General features: G+C 43.5%; 1 protein-coding gene across 5 annotated transcripts in view; it reads right to left on the bottom strand.

Moving 5' to 3' along the window:
• Positions 1–20166, bottom strand: part of SNTG1 (syntrophin gamma 1) — a 1229644-nt gene that overhangs the window by 577997 nt on the left and 631481 nt on the right. For all 5 annotated transcript variants that reach the window (XM_069731323.1, XM_069731324.1, XM_069731327.1 and 2 more), the window contains one exon: positions 8540–8674. In XM_069731323.1, coding sequence (XP_069587424.1) covers positions 8540–8674 — 135 coding nt within the window. The remainder of the gene's footprint in view (positions 1–8539; positions 8675–20166) is intronic.

Genomic DNA, 20166 nt, shown 5'->3' with positions numbered 1-20166 from the left:
ATATCCCTGCTTCTTCTTTTCCAAGACCTTCACACCAGCAGAGAGGAATTATTCCATCGGGGACAGGGAGTTGCTAGCTATGAAGTTGGCTTTCTCTGAGTGGAGACACCTCCGGGATGGGTCTCGCTTTCCCTTCCAAGTCTTCACCGACCACAAAAATCTGGTGTACTTACAATCAGCTCAGCGGCTAAATTCTCACCAGGCCAGATGGTCCTTGTTCTTCTCCCAGTTCCATTTCACCCTCCATTATCTTTCTGGAGAGAAGAACATTCATGCTGGTGCTCTCTCTCACTCCATTGTGTCTTCTGAGGAGGATGAAGAGGAGCCTCGGCTTATTGTCCCTTCCGAGAGCCTGGGAACCATGGCTCCGGTTTCGCTAGAGTCGGTGCCCCCAGCAAGACTTTTGTACCTACTAATTTGCGACCGGAGGTTCTGTCTTGTGCTCATTCGTCCAGGGTGGGTGGACATTTTGTGACCAAGAGGACATCTGAGCTGTTGGCAAGGATGTAGTGGTGGCCGCATATGGTCGATGACGTCGGAGACTATGTTCAGGCGTGTGTCTCCTGCGCTAAAAATAAGCCTCCTCGACAATGGCAGGCTGGGTTACTTTATCCTGTGCCGGTGGCAGACAGGCCCTGGGAGATGGTCGGGATGGACTATGTGGTGGGCTTACCCAAGTATCCTGGTTGCACCATCATTTGGGTAATCACCGACCATTTTTCTAAAATGGTGCATCTGGTGCCGCTTCCACGGTTACCTTCTGCATGGGCCTTGGCAGCGTTGTTTATAAGACACATTTTCCACCTACACGGTATGCCGGACAAAGTTGTCAGTGACCGAGGTCCCCAGTTTGCGTCTCGGTTCTGGAGAGAGCTTTGTCGTTTACTCAGCATTGAGTTAAATCTCTCTTCAGCATATCATCCCGAGACAAATGGATTGGTAGAGAGGACCAATCAGACCTTGGTCACCTATTTGCGATATTTCGCTTCTGCCAGGCAGGATGACTGGGCATCCTTGCTACCATGGGCAGAGTTTGCGCTTAACAATGCCGTAACTGACTCCACTGGTCAGACTCCATTCCACCTTAATTATGGTCAGCATCCACGGGTTCCTGTGCCTATGTCTTCTGCCAACTCCAGGGTGGCAGACTGGGCTGTGGAGGAATGGGACATTTGGGACCGCACTCAGGATGCCATTCGGGCCTCCAAGGAGAGTATGAGGTCCTCCACTGATGCACATCGGCGCCCTGCTCCAAACTTTTGTCCTGGCGACTTAGTGTGGCTCTCCGCCCGTAACATCAGGCTTTGAGTTGAGTTCACTAAGTTTGCTCCTCGCTACTTGGGACCTTTCAAGGTCCTCGAACAGGTTAACCCTGTGGTCTACCGTCTGGCCCTTCCTCCACGCCTAGGTATCACCAACCCCTTCATATGTCCCTCTTAAAGCCCGTACACATGTCCTGGTTTTCCTAGTCATCTGCCATGACATCGGGTTCGTCTTTGGACAATTACGAGGTGAACGCTTTGGGGTGCAATGTGGTACGTAGGAAAAAGTTTTATTTGGTGGCATGGAGGGGTTATGGCCCAGAGGACAGGTTCTGGGAGCCTGTTGAGAATATTCGAGCTCCGCTGCTCATTGCTGCCTTCGAGCGTAGCAAGGCCCAAGGAGGGGGGTCATGTTAGGGGTTGAGTTCCTGCCTCTGCACAGGGGGAATCTCGAGCCATCTCCGCTGCGATCTCCCATTCTTCTCCAGCCACAGTGGAGCATGCTCAGAGGAGACGTCGGTCCCAGTGTCTGGCTCAGCCTGATACTGTGCGGATGGTTTCTGCTGCTTTCCCAGGCTCAGCCATTGTAGCCAGTACTGGTCAGCGGCGAGCAGACATCTCTGGGACTAAGTCCTGCTTTTTCCTTTCTGGACATGCCCAAAGTAAGGTCTCTTATTGGAGGTCAGGGGTCACATGCTCAGGTACTGCTGCAGCTCTCATTGGTCCTTTAGGAAGGTCCTGAAGTTGCTAAGGTATTGTTTCAGCTTCCAGTGGTCCTCTAGGAAGGTCCTGAAGCTGCTGCAGCTATAAAAGGTTATCATGGCTGCACGGCCATGCGCTAGTATCACTTCATGTGATATTGTGAGCTTGCTATTTGTGGTCGCGCCTGTATGTGGATAAGGTTTGGCTGAAATAAGCCCCTAGAATACCGGTACCTCCGGTGAGGAGTTTGTATGAATGTATTCAGTGCTGGTTCATAGCTACTAGAATTCCGGTTCCACCGGAGAGGAGTGTTTGTGTGCTTCTCTGTGTGTGTGACCACTGACTGCCATCAGCTCAGCAGTTATCTGTGTTACTCTGTGATGCTAACAGGGCACATTGTGTTTTTTGCAGTGCGACTCAGTGAAGTAACTGAGTTCACTCAATAGTGCTGCCATCTTCTAGCATCAGGTTCTCTCTTGCACGGTGGACCCTGGGCTGTGAACGCACCAATTATAACATCTATATTAACTCGGTGTGTTCCACCAGTCTTTACACAGTAAGCCAACATTTTGGATTTTAAAATCATTCTTCAAGCTGGTGTTATAAAGTATTCTAATCTACAGACTTTTAGGTTTTCATTGGCTGTAAGCCATAAACATCATTATTTACAGAAATAAACACTTGAAATAGATCACTCTGTTTGTAATGACTATATACTGTATAATATATGAGCACCTGTATTTCTAGTCATAAAAGATTACAAGATTACAAGATTACAAGAGATAGGTAAATTTATTAGATTCAAATTGAATTATACTTGAATTTTACAAAAATGTTCATTATGGAGTATTTTGATTTTCTTTGTAATTCCCTCTGCTTGAAATCAGCAAAGTGGGATTCAGCTGTATCTTTATTATTATTATTATTATTTATTTATTTATATAGCACCATTAATTCCATGGTGCTGTACATGAGAAGGGGTTACATCAAAATACAAATATTACTTACTTACAGTAAACAAAACTAACACTGACAGACTGATACAGAGGGGCGAGGACCCTGCCCTTGCGGGCTTACATTCTACAGGATTATGGGGAAGGAGACAGTAGGTCGATGGTTGCAGTAGCTCCAATGGTGTTGAGGTGGCCGTGTGGTCTTTACAGGCTGTAAGCTTCCTTGAAGAGGTGGGTTTTCAGGTTTCTTTTGAAGGATCCAAAAGTAGTGGATAACCAGATGTGTTGGGGCACTGAATTCGATAGGATTGGTGATATTCGGGAGAAGTCTTGGAGGCGATTAGGTGAGGAGCAAATAAGCGTTGAGGAGGAGGTCTTGGGAGGACCGGAGATTATGTGAGGGAAGATATTGAGAGATTAGTGTGGAAATATACGGAGGAGAAAGATTATGGATGGCTTTGTAGGTCAGTGTTAGTAATTTAAACTGGATACACTGGGAAATTGGGAGCCAGTGAAGGGATTTGTGAGGAGAGAGATTAATTAGTCGGGCAGCAGAGTTAAGGATGGACTGGAGGGGTGCAAGAGTGTTAGGCATGCACGAGCATTTTGGTAGAGTGTGGGTTGAGGAAAGGACGGATTCTGGAAATATTTTTGAGCTGTAGGCGACAGGAGGTGGCGAGAGCTTGAATGTGTGGTTTGAAGGACAGGGCATAGTCAAGGGTTACTCTGAGGCAGCGGATTTTGGGGACAGGGGAAAGTGTGATATTATTTATTTTGATAGATAGATCAGGTAGGGAAGATATGCGAGATTGAGGAAAGATAATGAGTTCAGATTTGTCCACATTGAGCTTGAGGAAGCAAGAGGAGAAGAAGGAGTATATGACCGATAGACACTCTGGGATTCTGGAGAGCAGAGAGGTGACATCTGGGCCAGAGAGGTAGATCTGAGTGTCATCTGCATATAGATGGTACTGTAAGCCATAGGACCTTATGAGTTGTCCCTGGCCGAGTGTATAGATTTAGAAGAGTAAGGGTCCTAGGACAGAGCCTTGGGGGACTCCAACAGAGAGGGGGCGAGATGAAGAGGTAGTAGGGGAGTAGGAAACGCTAAATGTGTGGTTGGAAAGGTATGAGGAGATCCAAGATAGGGCAAGGTCTTTGACCCCAAAGGAAGAGAGGATCTGTAGTAGGAGGCAGTGGTCAACTGTGTCGAAGGCAGAGGACAGGTCTAGGAGGAGGTGTATAGAGAATTGTCTGTTAGCTTTGGCTGCAAGTAAGTCGTTAGTAATTTTCATCAGGGCAGTCTCAGTTGAATGGTGGGGATGGAAGCCAGATTGTAGGTTGTCGAAGAGAGAGTTAGATGCAAAGTGAGAGGAAAGTTCAGCATGGACGTGCTGCTCAAGGAGTTTGGAAGCAAATGGGAGCAAAGATATGGGGCGATAGCTGGACATACTGCTTGGGTCAAGGGATGGCTTTTTGAGGATAGGTGTGATTGTGGCATGTTTGAAGGCAGAGGGGAAGGTACCAGAAGTTAGTGAAAGGTTGGAGAGATGGGTTAAGGATGGGATTAGTGTGGTGGTGAGGTTGGGGAGGAGGTGGGATGGGATGGGGTCAAGTGCACAAGTAGTGAGGTGTGATTTGGAGAGAAGATGAGCAAGCTCCCCTTCAGAGATTTTGGAGAGTGAAGTTATGGGGTTTGGGCATTGGTCTCTCATACAAAGGGGTTGTGGTGGTTGGCCAACAAAGACTAGCCTTGCTTGGTCTATCTTATTTTTGAAGTGCGTGGCAAAGTCCTCAGCAATGATTAGGGAACTCGGAGGGGGCAGTGGTGGGCGGAGGGGTGAGTTAAAAGTGTTGAACAACTGTTTGGGGTTGTTGGATAAGGAAGATACGAGGTTGTGAAGTAGGCCTGTTTAGCAGAGGTGAGAGTTGATTTGAATGCCAGTGTTGCTTTTTTGAGTGCAATGAAATCATCTTGTGAATGCATTTTCTTCCAATGCCGTTCTGCAATTCTGGACACTTGCTGAAGCTTTTTAGTGATGTTATTGTGCCAGGGTTGTCTATTGGTTCGTCGCACTCTGCTATGCATGACAGGGGCAACCGTGTCAATAGCTGATGCAAGAGTGGCATCTGGCAGTGGTATCTGACATCTTGCTGAACAGTAGAGAGCCGGTAAATTTTTAAAAATAAAAAAAAGCATGGCTTTGGGCCGCCATGTACATTTCAACCCAAGGACAAAAGCAAAAGACCTTATGAAGATGATGGTGGAAGCTGGTAAGATTGTGTCAATATCCACAGTGAAACGAGTACTGTACCAACATGGGCTGAGAGGCCACTCTGCCAGGAATAAGCCATTACTCCAAAAGAAATATAAAAAAGGCAGATTAATGTTTGCAAATGCACACGGGAACACAGACCTTAATTTTTGGATACATGTCCTGTTATCTGATTAAACTAAAATTGAACATTTTGGGCATAATGACAATCGTTACGTTTGGACGTTAAAGAGACAAGCTTGGAAGCCTACTGTGAAACACAGGGGTGGCAGCATCATGTTGTGGGGTTGTCTTGCTGCAGGAGGGACTGGTACACTTCACAAAATAGATGACATCATGAGAAAAGAAGATTATGTTGCATTACTGAAGCAACATCTCAGGACATCAGCCAAGAAGTTAAGGCTTGGGGGAAATGGGTCTTCCAAATTGACAATGACCCGAAGCATACTGCCAAAATGGTAGCAAAGTGGCTTAAGTATAATAAAGTCAATGTTTTAGGCCGGCCTCACACTAGCGAGTTTTACGAACGTATGAGCGCATTAAATACGTCCGTAAAACACGCATTCCACACGGCCCAATTATTCTCTATGCCCCAGCTCCTATCTGCCGTATTTTACTGATCCGTATTATATGACTTTCTACGGCCGTAGAAAATCGCAGCATGCTGCGTTTGTCACTGTATTGCGCAAAAAAATCGCCAATGCAAGTCTATGGGGGCCCGAAAAATACGGATTACACACGGACCAGCAGTGTGACTTGCGAGAAATACGCAGTGGTGTTAGCGAGAAAAGCCGGTAATTCAGTGCGGTGTACAGTAAAATCACACTGACAGCTTACAATAGAATAGGTGGAATAAATGTGTACACATAGAATAGGTATATATACTGTATATGTCATTGAGACACATATATGTATATATATATTAATATTTCATCCAGCGCTAGATAGCTTAAAAGACGGTATTTCAATTGCCGGCTTTTGCTATCTCCTTCCTAAACCCGACATGATTTGAGACATGGTTTACATACAGTAAACCATGTCATAGCCCCCTTTTTTTGCATATTCCACACTACTAATGTTAGTAGTGTGTATGTGCAAAATTTGTCCGTTCTAGCTATTAAATTAAAGGGTTAAATGGCGGAAAAAATTGACGTGGGCTCCCGCGCAATTTTATCCGCCAGAGTAGTAAAGCCAGTGACTGAGGGCAGATATTAATAGCCTGGAGAGGGTCCACGGTTATTGCCCCCCCCCCCCCCCCGGCTAAAAACATCTGCCCCCAGCCACCCCAGAAAAGGCACATCTGGAAGATGCGCCTATTCTGGCACTTGGCCACTCTCTTCCCATTCCCGTGTAGCGGTGGGATATGTGGTAATGAAGGGTTAATGCCACCTTGCTATTGTAAGGTGACATTAAGCCAGATTAATAATGGAGAGGCATCAATTCTGACACCTACCCATTATTAATCCAATTGTATGAAAGAGTTAAAAAAAACACACACATTATTAAAAAGTCTTTTAATGAAATAAACACACCGTTTGTTGTAATATTTTATTGTTTGCTCAATCCACTGGCTGAAGACCCTCGCTCTGTGACAAAGAAAAAAAAATAAACCAACAATATACATACCTTCTGTAGATCTGTAACGTCCCACGTTGTAAATCCATCTGAAGGGGTTAATTTTTTTTACAGCCAGGAGCTCTGCTAATGCAGCGCTGCTCGTGGCTGTAAAACCCCAGCGAATGAATGGAAACTAGGTCAATGACCTGTAGTTACCTTCATTCGCGGTGAGGCTCCCTCTGCTGGATGTCCTTCGAGCGTGGGAAAAAATCTGAAAAGTTCCCAGGCTTGAGTTCAAATGAGGACAACCAGCAGAGGCGCCTCACCGTGAATTGCGCCATTTTTTTCTGCCATTTAACCCTTTAATTTAAGAGCTAGAATGGCCAAATTTTGCACATACACACTACTAACATTAGTAGTGTGGAACATGCAAAAAAAAGGGGGGATATGAGATGGTTTACTGTATGTAAACCATGTCTCAAATCATGTCGGGTTTAGGAAGGAGATAGCAAAAGCCGGCAATTGAATTACCGGCTTTTAAGCTATCTCGCGCTGGATGAAATATTAATATACTGTATATATGTGCCTCAATAACATACAGTATATATATATATATACTGTATATATATATATATAGACAATATATATGTTTTTATTATTTTTTGAGCACATGGATCCCTTGTATATCCGTATGTCGGTTTTGCAAGCCTGCAAGAAAATCTCGCAGTACGGATGCCATATGGATTACATACGGAGGATGCCATGCGCAAAATACGCTGACACACCACTATTTTGGGGACTTTTCAGCGTATTACGGCCGTAAATTACGGACCGTATTTTTATACGCTGAGTGTAACGCCGGCCTTAGAGTGGCAATAACAAAGCCCTGATCTCAATCCCATTGAAAATTTATGGACAAAACTGAAAAGGCAAGTGCGAGCAAGGCAACCTACAAACCTGGATCAGTTACACCAGTTTTGTCAGGAAGAATGGGCCCAAATTCTGACCAACTGTTGTGAAAGGCTTGTGAAAGGATATCCCAAACATTTGACCCAAGTCATTCAGTTTAATGGCAATGGTACCAAATACTAAAGAAATGTATGTATACTTTTGCCTTTGCAGTAAGTAATAAAAATGTCTTAAAACATTCTCTCTCTCTCTGGTATTTAGCAAATATTATTAAATACGGTAATTCTAATTGACCTAAAACAGGATAGGTTTATTCTGATTTCATGTCAGATATTGAGGAAAACATGCATATGTGTCTTTTTATATAGTGTATGTAAACTTCTGGTTACAACTGTACCCGTTCGGCCACCTTCACTGCTTGCTGCCTGCTGTCCAGTCCTTGATTGTGTTACATCTCAGACCCAGTGTTCTGGCCACGAGCAGGCACTGGAGTTCACTGCACATGCTTTGGGGCCTCCTCACAGCTAGAATCACTAATCACTAATCATGAACATTAGGCTGTAGATGCAACGGAGGGAAGGAACTGCCAGAGAGGTGAGCGGAGGGTGAGTATATAAGTATTTTTTCATCTTACATTTATTATCCTCCAGGCATAATAAGGAACACTAAATTAGCGGACAATGACTGCTCAGCCAATTGAATTTCTTGGTAAAATCCAAGCGATCAGTTGAATTAAAGTTTTGTCTGATCCACTCATCTCTAGTGTTAAGATGCTGGACAGAATTTAACTATCTACAATCAAATCAGTAATATTTGTAAATAGCAATAATGAACCTATAATTGCATGTAATTTCTTAATGATATTCAGAAATTTACTTACTCCAGAGTAGAAAGGTTCACCAGACACACAAATAACATCCTGTTCTTGAATCATCAATATGTCTTTGGCTAAGTGGAGTCGAACTTTGAAAGGCTCTTGACTACCATCTTGCAGCAAACAACTTCCTGTCTTTGCCTTAAAAAAGAAACACATTTATTTTTATTCCAGCTGCGGCAACAAAGACTATTTTGCAGATAATAATAATGCATGTATTCTTAGACATTAAAAAGAGCATATGAAATGCTGCATGAACAAAAGGGAAAAAAACTGCAGATGTGTCCTTCCCCACATTATCTTGGTTAAACATATAAAAACAATATTTTCACAATAATCTCTTGTGATATGTCTATGATATATGTGTATGTGTGTACAATGTGGTCGTGATATGAATTGCAGCTTTTCAAAAGTTGTCCTAGATTATTTCAATATTTTTCATATGTAGTGAAAAATTTTAATCCATAACCAAGTTCAAGAAAGTGTAAGGCTGGACACATCTTTATGACCAGGAGAATCATATTTATAGAGCATTTGCATACTTTACAAAGCTTTATAAAACTGCATTCATAGATACTCAGTACCTTGGGGAGAAGGAACTCCTTTAGCAAAGATGAAAAAAGGGCCCTTCAATATATTATTGTGGTTTTCGACCCAAGGTACAAATGTATGGTGTGTCTTCATCCTTCACACTCTTTTTTGACCTTTAGGCCAATTCTCTTAGGCTACGTTCACATTAGCGTTTTGCGTGTTTGCGTCGGGCGACGCAGCGGCGACGCATGCGTCATGCGCCCCTATATTTAACAAGGGGGACGCATGGACATGCATTGTGCTGCGTTGTGCGACGCATGCATTTTTTTTGCCGCAAGCGTCGGGCGCAGAAAACGCAACAAGTTGCATTTTTCTTGCGTCCAAATTTCGGCAAAAAATGACGCATGCATCGCAAAATGCAGCGTTTTTGTGTGCGTTTTGCTGCGTTTTTATTTACGTTGTGCGTTGCGTCGCCGACGCAGCGGCGCACAACGCAAATGTGAACGTAGCCTTACTCTCATTTGTTAACAATAAATTACATTAGAGATAGATCTTGTACAAGGTTTTACCATCTAAAAGAAAATGAGAACATCTACTCTCTGCATGTTCTCCATTGCATCTACCTATAAACACCTTTCCTTTGCCAAATTTTCACCAGGCACAGATTTATAGTAGCTAGACACTTAATGGCATAATACCAAATAAAACTGACTTCTTTTATATAGGTAGACGAATTTAATATAATTTCTGCAATATTATAGATTGCTAGTAATGCAAACAATAGCATACATATATAGGGTTCATGTTATAACAAACAGATATGAAAATTAATTGCCGATACCGGCATTTTTTTATTTATGATATCTATTCCCTGTTGTCTCTAATGGGATCTATATTCACAATAGAAAGTGTGTATATATGCATAAGGTTCAAAGCACATGGTCATTCTCTACCGTTTCTTCATTCTGTTTTGACAGGGGAATAAACACAAGATGGATATTCTCATAAACTAATTTATCTCTCTGAACATAGTGCCTGTGCAATGAAAATCTAACAGAGACAGATGTTAGTGTAGTATGGAAGAAAGCTTGACAATGGTCTATTTTCTTTCCATCAAACATTTGTTTTTTTTTCTGGTACCAGTGTGTAAGCGGTTATTCCATTGAGAGCTATGTACTTCTTTCCTGCCCCTTGTCAAGAAAAAATATCAAAACAGAATCTTCTTTCCTGTATTGTAAATTATTTTTTTACAACCTAATGCTAAATGTTATTATATTTATATCAAGAAACCTGTCATTACATTGTCTTGTCCCGTCTCTGCTGTCAAGTACTTAAACATGGTGTCAAAATATGTAAATAGCACATTGTCTCCAGTGTGGGAACACAGTGCCAAATAAGAAGTTCCCAAAATGCCAATATATAGCAGAAGTATCATTACAGAGTGACAAAAAGTTGTGCCAAAGTTAAATAAGTAGAAAGAAAATAAAGCAGTGAATTTAAGTTGCAATACAGTAAGATACACTTGGTTGCCTTATTATGGAGCTTAATTAGATAATAGAATAAATTATTATCATTATTATTAGAGCGTCATTTATTCCATGGCGCTTTACATGTGAAAAGGAGTATACATAATAACAAACAAGTAGAATAATTTCTAACAAAACAAGTCACCAACTGGTACAGGAAGAGAGAGGACCCTGCTCACAAGAGAATTTCTAATATCCGTGTATTCATACCGAATAACAAATCAAATGCAAGTCAATGGGAAAGCCGAATATTTTTCTGATGAACCCAACAAACAAGTCTGCAGGCATGAGAAAAGGCTGAAATGGATGGGAAAGAGCTAAAACTAAATGGGAACAGCATGGAGAAGATGCCTGCATGCTTTTCTGACTCACATACTGTATCTGGGAATAATGGTGTCAGACTATTGCGCCGGTTTTATGGATTTATAAAAAGTCCTACCAAACCAAACCTAATTTTTTTTTTAAAGGAAAAAATGCTAAGAAACATTTTTTTCCATCATAACTACATGTACGTATATAATGCAAAATAAAAATAAAAACATTGTAAAATATTATACTTCCCTTTAACATATGTTCACAAGGAGTGTTTTGGCTTTAGTTTTTCCTTTAACTCCTACATTTGGGAGGTCCCTCCCTCATTCCAAATAGTTATCAAGTGGAAAACATATTCCTCATTCCTTTACAATGCCAGCTAAAACATGCCCATTTGAATTTTGAGCTTTGAGCTTTGGATTCTACCAGACACCATAAGCACTAGAATTAAATTCTGAATTCAGTGTATGCAAGCGAGGGCCTGTATTGTACAAGCCTCATTTTACTTCGAAGCAGCCTCCTCAAGGGAAAAAGACATACATACCATTGACCAATCTGCACGCAGTTCTTCTGGAAACTACCCAACCAGGCAGGATGTATCTTTTGCATGGTTTTGAGCAACAATGGAGTAATTACAGGATAAGTCCCAGAGAGTGTTGAGGTTTGTGGAGGGTATTACCCACATGACAGGCAGTGCTACAGATCTCAGGTAAAGACCTTAATGTGGCAATGACCATGTTCCAATATGTGTAAGGCTGCAGCCTGATTAAGTCTGTGGAGCGTATTAACCCAGTCTCTTAGACATGCTTATAATGTAGAAAAACTGGCCAATACCCCACCACCATTTATTTGTAAGTACCCAGGTTTAGAAAATGTAAGGGAAGCTACAGTTTAATAAAGAGACACAAGTCTCATTTAAGAGCCTGGAAAAGTCAACAATGGTCTTTGACCAGCACCGGACAATGTAAATTGCTAACGAATATGTATGCCCTATCTAACTAATAATTTGTGAACAGACATATATGCTGACAAGGGACAACTGAACGAAGAGCTTGGATAACTAACTAGGCATGGTTGCTGACTGTTGTGCCTGTGCTACTGCAGGTTGTGGACAGGAGGCATCAGCTCCTCCTTCACAGGAAGGAGGTTACACAGGGGAAGGGCCAGTGGTTTCACCGTCAGACACAGATTTTGCACCAAGGTGTTCCGCCCACCTATTGGGGTGCTGCATGTATGAGCAGTATATGGCATATGCTAACAGAGATATTATGTAAAATTTCCCTTTCTAAAGGGATGTGTGGGTAAGATTTTAGAACTAGCAGCATGTTTCATTACTCATATTATTATTCTGTGTAAGGTTGAAACCTGAAGAATTGAGTGGGGCATATTCATGCATTGATGTTCCAAAATGTCCACGTGCAGACAAAAAAAATCTACATCAGGTTACCAGACACATGCTTAAAGAGACTGTGAAAATGGCAGCACAATAAAAAATTATAATAATAGTACATATAGAGATTAAGAGTAGAAATTTGACCATTGCACAATGAACAAAGGATTTCAAAAATTGCCCCAAGGGGGCTGTATCATACATGCTGAAAAAGTCCATAATGGGGACATCAAAATCCATTTTGCAGTTATTAGTATAGGTAGAGCTAGGGAGTACACATTTCATTATTGCAAATTTGCAAAGTTTTCCAAAAAATTACCCAAGGCGTCTGTATCACACAAGCTGAAAGACATCGTGATGGGGACCTGACAATAGATTTTGCAGTTACAGTGGGGGAAAAAAGTATTTAGTCAGCCACCAATTTTGCAAGTTCTCCCAGTTAAAAAAATGTGAGAGGTCTGTAATTGGCATCATAGGTAGACCACAACTATGAGAGTCAAAATTGAGAAAACAAATCCAGAAAGTCACCTTGTCTGATTTGGCAAGATTCATTTTGCAAAGTGAGACACTTTGGGTCATTATTTGAATCTGCCTGTGACAATGAATTTTCATGATATACACACAAAGACAAGTCAAATTATTTGGTTCTTCAAAATTAAACCAACACAGAACATATTTTGTAACTCAAGACCCAATAAGTTTGGGATGGTGGAGAACTGTGTAGAACTTTGATTAGTCTTATCTGGAAGATTAAAAAAATAGCTTGTCAAAGAGGATATACAGTGGGGAAAAAAAGTATTTAGTCAGTCAGCAATAGTGCAAGTTCCACCACTTAAAAAGATGAGAGGCGTCTGTAATTTACATCATAGGTAGACCTCAACTATGGGAGACAAACTGAGAAAAAAAAATCCAGAAAATCACATTGTCTGTTTTTTTAACATTTTATTTGCATATTATGGTGGAAAATAAGTATTTGGTCAGAAACAAAATTTCATCTCAATACTTTGTAATATATCCTTTGTTGGCAATGACAGAGGTCAAACGTTTTCTGTAAGTCTTCACAAGGTTGCCACACACTGTTGTTGGTATGTTGGTCCATTCCTCCATGCAGATATCCTTTAGAGCAGTGATGTTTTTGGCTTTTCGCTTGGCAACACAGACTTCCAACTCCCTCCAAAGGTTTTCTATAGGGTTGAGATCTGGAGACTGGCTAGGCCACTCCAGGATTTTGAAATGCTTCTTACGAAGCCACTCCTTCGTTGCCCTGGCGGTATGCTTTGGATCATTGTCATGTTGAAAGACCTGCCACGTTTCATCTTCAATGCCCTTGTTGATGGAAGGAGGTTTGCACTCAAAATCTCACGATACATGGTCCCATTCATTCTTTCATGTACCCGGATCAGTCGTCCTGGCCCCTTTGCAGAGAAACAGCCCCAAAGCATGATGTTTCCACCACCATGCTTTACAGTAGGTATGGTGTTTGATGGATGCAACTCAGTATTCTTTTTCCTCCAAACACGACAAGTTGTGTTTCTACCAAAAAGTTCCAGTTTGGTTTCATCAGACCATAGGACATTCTCCCAAAACTCCTCTGGATCATCCAAATGCTCTCCAGCAAACTTCAGACGGGCCCGGACATGTACTGGCTTAAGCAGTGGGACACGTCTGGCACTGCAGGATCTGAGTCCATGGTGGCGTAGTGTGTTACTTATGGTAGGCCTTGTTACATTGGTCACAGCTCTCTGCAGTTCATTCACTAGGTCCCCCCGCGTGGTTCTGGGATTTTTGCTCACTGTTCTTGTGATCATTCTGACCCCACGGGGTGGGATTTTGCGTGGAGCCCCAGATCGAGGGAGATTATCAGTGGTCTTGTATGTCTTCCATTTTCTAATTATTGCTCCCACTGTTGATTTCTTCACTCCAAGCTGGTTGGCTATTGCAGGTTCAGTCTTCCCAGCCTGGTGCAGGGCTACAATTTTGTTTCTGGTGTCCCTTGACAGCTCTTTGGTCTTCACCATAGTGGAGTTTGGAGTCAGACTGTTTGAGGGTGTGCACAGGTGTCTTTTTATACTGATAACAAGTTTAAACAGGTGCCATTACTACAGGTAATGAGTGGAGGAAAGAGGAGACTCTTAAAGAAGAAGTTACAGGTCTGTGAGAGCCAGAAATCTTGATTATTTGTTTCTGACCAAATACTTATTTTCCACCATAATATGCAAAAAAAATGATAAAAAAACAGACAATGTGATTTTCTGGATTTTTTTTTCTCAGTTAGTCTCCCATAGTTGAGGTCTACCTATGATGTAAATTACAGACGCCTCTCATCTTTTTAAGTGGTGGAACTTGCACTATTGCTGACTGACTAAATACTTTTTTGCCCCACTGTAAATGTCACCACCATGTGACTAAAAATCTAACAAAAAGAAAACTTATTTTTGTTGCACTATTTTAGCTAATCGTAGTGATTAAATTTAGGGGTTTGAAGTTGTTAGTACCTCAGAAAAAGCTAAGAATGTGTCTTTTCAGTACACAATCTTCTTGGCCTCAAAGAGTTGGAAAATTTGATACAAGATGTATTTGCCTAAATATTTTGCTCTTCTATGCCAACATGGTCACATGTTTAAAAGAAGCCAAGGATTTTCAGAAGGGTCGAGACTTATTTATTATAATGTATGCCAGAAAACTGGTATACATTCAAGGTGAAAACTACCACAACTGATGTAGATTTATTTCTCTTGTCCACAAATGACCAAAGAAGCACAACTCTCCTCTATGTAGCTAAAATGTTCACTTTCTACGAGCGCCGATCATTGGGCAGCGCTCATAGCTTTACGGCAATGACAACCATGTCGGCCTTCTGCCGACCCTGGGTTGTCATGCCAACCCATCGGCGACCCGCGATCATGTAACACGGCCATCAATGGGCGGGACTAGTGATGTGCATCTGGTGTGAGCATGTTAAATGCCGCTGCCAGAGATTGACAGCAGCATTTAACATGCTAACGGCTGCAAGTCGATCGTGATCCCACCTGTGGTTGATCGGAGCACATGTCAGCTGTTCAAATCAGCTGACATGTGCCGGAAAAGTTGCAGGCTCACCACTGGAACCCACAGCAAAAGGGAAGCCCACCTTACACATAACTGGGGTTAAAGTGTATGGGTTTATCAGGTATAATGCTGCTGTAAGCAATAGTTTCTCAGTGCCAATTTATATTTCTCTAAATAAGGATTAATACACTTTTGATCACTGTTTCATCTGCCTTTGATACTGTTATAACAGTCCATAGTTCGTGTTGAGCATTCCGATACTGCAAATATTGGGTATCGGCCGATATTCGCTGTATCGGAATGCCGATACTGAGTTCTGATATTTTTGCGATACCGGAATTGGAAGCTCCCATAGTGCAATGATGCACTATAATTGAGTGAGGGTGGTGCGTGGGTGGAGACTGCGTGTGTGTGTGTGCAGGTGGGGTCTGTGCGTGACCATGGGGGGTCTGTGCGTGCCTGCCGGGGCTCTGTGCGGCTTGCGGGGGCTCTGTGAGGGCTTGCTGGGGCTCTGTGCAGGCTTGCCGGGGCTGTGTGTGGGCTTGCTGGGGCTCTGTGCGGCTTGTGGGGCTCTGTGCAGGCTTGCCGGGGCTCTGTGCGGGTTTGCCGGGGCTCTATGTGGCTTGCGGGGGCTCTGCGGGCTTGCCGGGGCTCTGAGCAGCTGGCGGGGGCTCTGTGCGGGCTTGCTGGGGCTCACCAGAGAACCACATAGAAAAAAGACATGTTGTAAAGGAGATCAACAGGACTAAATGGTAAGCAAAAATATCAAAAAGTTTTTATTGCACAACATGATAAGCAAACAACACCGTTAAAAGCAATTAAAAACTACCCGTGATAACGGGAATGCAAAACACATCCCACAGAGTAAAGTATAGTAATAACTAGGGTTGAGCGACTTTTGTTTTTATAGGATCGGGTCGGATTTCACGAAACCCGACTTTTTCAAAAGTCGGGTCGAGTGAAATCGGCCGATCCTATAGAAAAGTCGGGGTCGGCCGAAACATGAAACCCAATGCAGTGCATTGGGTTTCTAATGGTTCCCAGGGTCTGAAGGAGAGGAAACTCTCCTTCGGGCCCTGGGATCCATATTAATGTGTAAAATAAAGAATCAAAATGAAAAATATTGAAATACTTACCCTCGGACGCGCCCTGTGAGCGGTCACATGGGCGTCACGCGACCAATCACAAGCCGCGACGTCATCTAAGGTCCTTCAAGCGCTGATTCTTAGGAAGGAAGGCTGCGGGTTAGAACCAGGGCGCGTCCGAGGGTGAGTATATACCTATACCTATTAGGAATATACTCACCCTCGGATGCGCCCTCGGACGCTTACTTCCTAAGAATTAGCGCCTGAAGGACCTTAGATGACGTCGCGGCTTGTGATTGGTCGCGTGACGCCCATGTGACCGCTCACGCGACCAATCACAAGCCACGACGTCATCGAAGGCCCTTCAGGCGCTCATTCTTCAGAAGGAAGGCTGCCGGTGAGAACCAGGGCGCGTCCGAGGGTGAGTATATCAATATTTTTTTATTTGTATTCTTTATTTTACACTTAAATATGAATTCCGATACTGATTCCCGATATCTTAAACATATTGGAACTCGGTATCGGAATTCCGATTCCAGATCAGAAGATCGCCGACCTCATAGCCGACCCCACACAGGGGTCGGATTTCATGAAACCCGACTTTGCCAAAAGTCGGCGACTTCTGAATCTGGCCGACCCGTTTCACTCAACCCTAGCTGCCACCACTATCCTCACAGATCTGATATCACCCTTTATATTTGTGAATAAGACAACCAGAGTATAAGCTGAGGCACTTAATTTTTGCCATGAAAAACTGGGAAAACTTATTGACTTGAGAATAAGCCAGGTACGCATTGTCCACTAATCCCTATTTTGGTATGCAGGTCTCCTTATCCCTATCCTGGTATGCATGGCGCCCCATCCCTGTCCTTGCATGCATGGCTCCACAGCCCTGTCCTTGCATGCATGGCTCCCCAGTCCTGTCCTTGTATGCATGGCTCCCCATCCCTGTCTTTGCCTGCATGGCTCCCAATCCCTTTCCTTGTATGCATGGCTCCCCTTCTCTGTCCTTGTATGCATGGCTACCCATCCCCATCCTTGTATGCATGGTTCCTATTAAAAAAAAGTCTTACTTTTCTTCCCTGCATGCCCTCGCTGCATCTTGTTCTGGTGCCAGCAGCTCTGGTGGCCAAGCAATCACGTGTCCCTGCTCATTAAGGTAATGAATATTCACTCCATGCCTATGGGAGTGGAAAGTGGAGAGGGATGAATATTGAATATTCATTACCATAATGAGCAGGCACCAGTGCTAGCCCAGCCACTGCTGGAAGCTGGCAGCTGCGGCTGTAACTGTGTTTGCTATAAGAGAAATGAATATTCATTGCCAGGGCACTGAATATTCCTTTCTCTTTAACCCTTTTCTGAAATTTGATATACTATCCTGTCGAGGTGGCCTGGGCCCGTATGACCACCGACGGGAAAGTACGTCATACCCTTTAATGCGACACTGTGACTTAAGTCGCTGTGATCACATTAAAATTCCAACGCCATCTTACCTGGAGGAAGATGGTGTCGGCATCCCAAGGCCTGTCTCTGTCCCCCCGGCCTCCTGATCACTGTGATTGGCTGTTCAATTCTGAATAGCCAATCGCAGCCTTTCTCATTGTTTTAGCCAATCAGATTGGCTGAAACAGTGAGGTCCCAGGCTAGGGTTGAGTACTGGTGTACTCGATCCTAGGCCAGTGCTTGGCAACACCACTAGTTGAGGATTCCTGCAGAGCAGTCATGCTGCCAGATCTCCTCCTGTGCTGCTACTTGTGGTGCCAAAATAGCCTGTGACACCACAATTCTTGCTAAAGAAAAAAGACAGAAGAAAGAAGAGAGACTACAACCTTAAGTGTTGATCCCCGATCCCGGCCTGATCTCTTTTCACCCATCCCAATCCCCTCCCATCCCCTTTCCCTTTCCACTTTGTGCCGCCTCCATGCCCAAATTTAGCAAATGCTGAGCTTTGATTGGTGACACAGTTCACCGATCGACACTCGTGCTCGCTTTTCTTTTTCACCTCCTTTGTGCCGCTGAGCATTGATTGGTGACGCAGTTCACCGATCAACACTCGTGCTCACTTTTTTTCATACCCCCGTGCGCACACCCAGCAGCCGCGCCTAACCCGTGCCTTCCGCTTTCTTTTTTTCACATCCCCATGTGCACACCCAGCAGCCACACTTAGCCCGTGCCTTCCGTTTTTTTTTGCACATCCCTGTGCGCACATCCAGCAGCTGCGCCTAACCCGTACCTTGCATTTTCTTTTTTTTCACATCCCCATGCGCACACCCAGCATCCGCGCCTAACCCGTGCCTTCAGTTTTCTTTTTTTATTTTCACATCCCCGTGTGCACACCCAGCAGCTCTCGAACTTTGATAAGTGACGCGGTTCACTTATCAGAGCTAGGGCCTGCTGTTTTAGACTTCTTTTCACAGGCATTTTTTTTCTCCATATTTTCTTTTTTTTCTTTCAGCTTTTTCTTTTTCAGACAAGTCTGCACCAATCACTATCCCCTGTACTTTATTTATAACATACAGTTATAAATAAAGTACACCCAAGCATCATATTCAGACAAAAAATGTCCCGCTAGTCACATTCGTCCCAACAGCGCTATTCATTGGAGGAGGCATATTTTTTCATTGCCTCCGACACTGATAGTGTCCTCTTCCTCCTCCTCATATTCCTCCTCAGGTGGCAGGACAGAAGCAGCGCCCACCATTCCAGAAGATGAAGATGAAGCAGTGCCCACTCCTGAAGATGAACCAGCGTGCCCATCTTCAGACCCTGCATGGACCTTTGCCCCCAAAAAATTATGAGCCACTGATTCCTGATTTTGTGGCAGAATCAGGAATCAAGTTTGACACCACCGGCCTCACAGAAATAGACTTTTTCAAAGTCTTTTTCTCTGAGGATTTTGATAACCTCATGGTGGAGCAAACTAATTTGTACGCTCGGCAATTTTTGGAGCAAAACACCGGTTCATCATTTTCTAACTGGTCTCCTGTAGACGCAGTTGAAATGATGCAGTTTTGGGGCCTGGTCCTTCATATGGGGATCTTGAAGAAGCCACAAATTCAGCAATATTGGAGTGTTGATATTTTATACAACACTCGAGTGCTCCAAATGGCAAAACTCCAGACGCGTTTTGAGGCCATCCATAAATTCCTGCATTATTCTGATAATACAGTGTCCCCCATGAGATGACCCCAACTTTGACCGTCTGTTCAAAGTTCGGTCGGTCATCGAACACTTCAGCAAAAAGTATGCTGAAGTGTACGTGCCCCAAAGGGTCATCTATGTTGATGAGTCCTTGGTTCATTTTAAGGGACGGCTCAGATTCCATCAATACCTGCCCAGCAAAAGGGCCAGGTATGGAATCAAACTCTATAAGCTGTGTGAGAGTACCTCAGGGTACACCTACAGCATAGGGAGTATACGATGTGAAGGACACAAGGAATGAACCCCCTCAGTGTCCCCCTGTCCTGGCTGTGAGTAGGAAAATTGTGTGGGATTTGGTGCACCCACTGCTGGACAAAGGTTACCACCTCTAAACCGATAACTTTTATTCCAGCATCCCACTCTTCAAATCCCTCTCTGCATGAGGTAACACAGCCTGTGGTAGTGTCTGCAAAAATCAGAGAGGCCTCCGGAAAATGCTACTTGGGCAGGTGCTCAGAAAAGGTGAGAGCAGAGCCCAATGTAGCGACCATCTGCTGGTGGTCAAGTGCAAGGACAAGAGGGATGTCCTTTTCTTGA

This window comes from Ranitomeya imitator, chromosome 6 (assembly GCF_032444005.1).
Source record: "Ranitomeya imitator isolate aRanImi1 chromosome 6, aRanImi1.pri, whole genome shotgun sequence".
NCBI lineage: Eukaryota > Metazoa > Chordata > Amphibia > Anura > Dendrobatidae > Ranitomeya > Ranitomeya imitator.
This window is presented reverse-complemented; position numbering and strand designations above follow the sequence as displayed.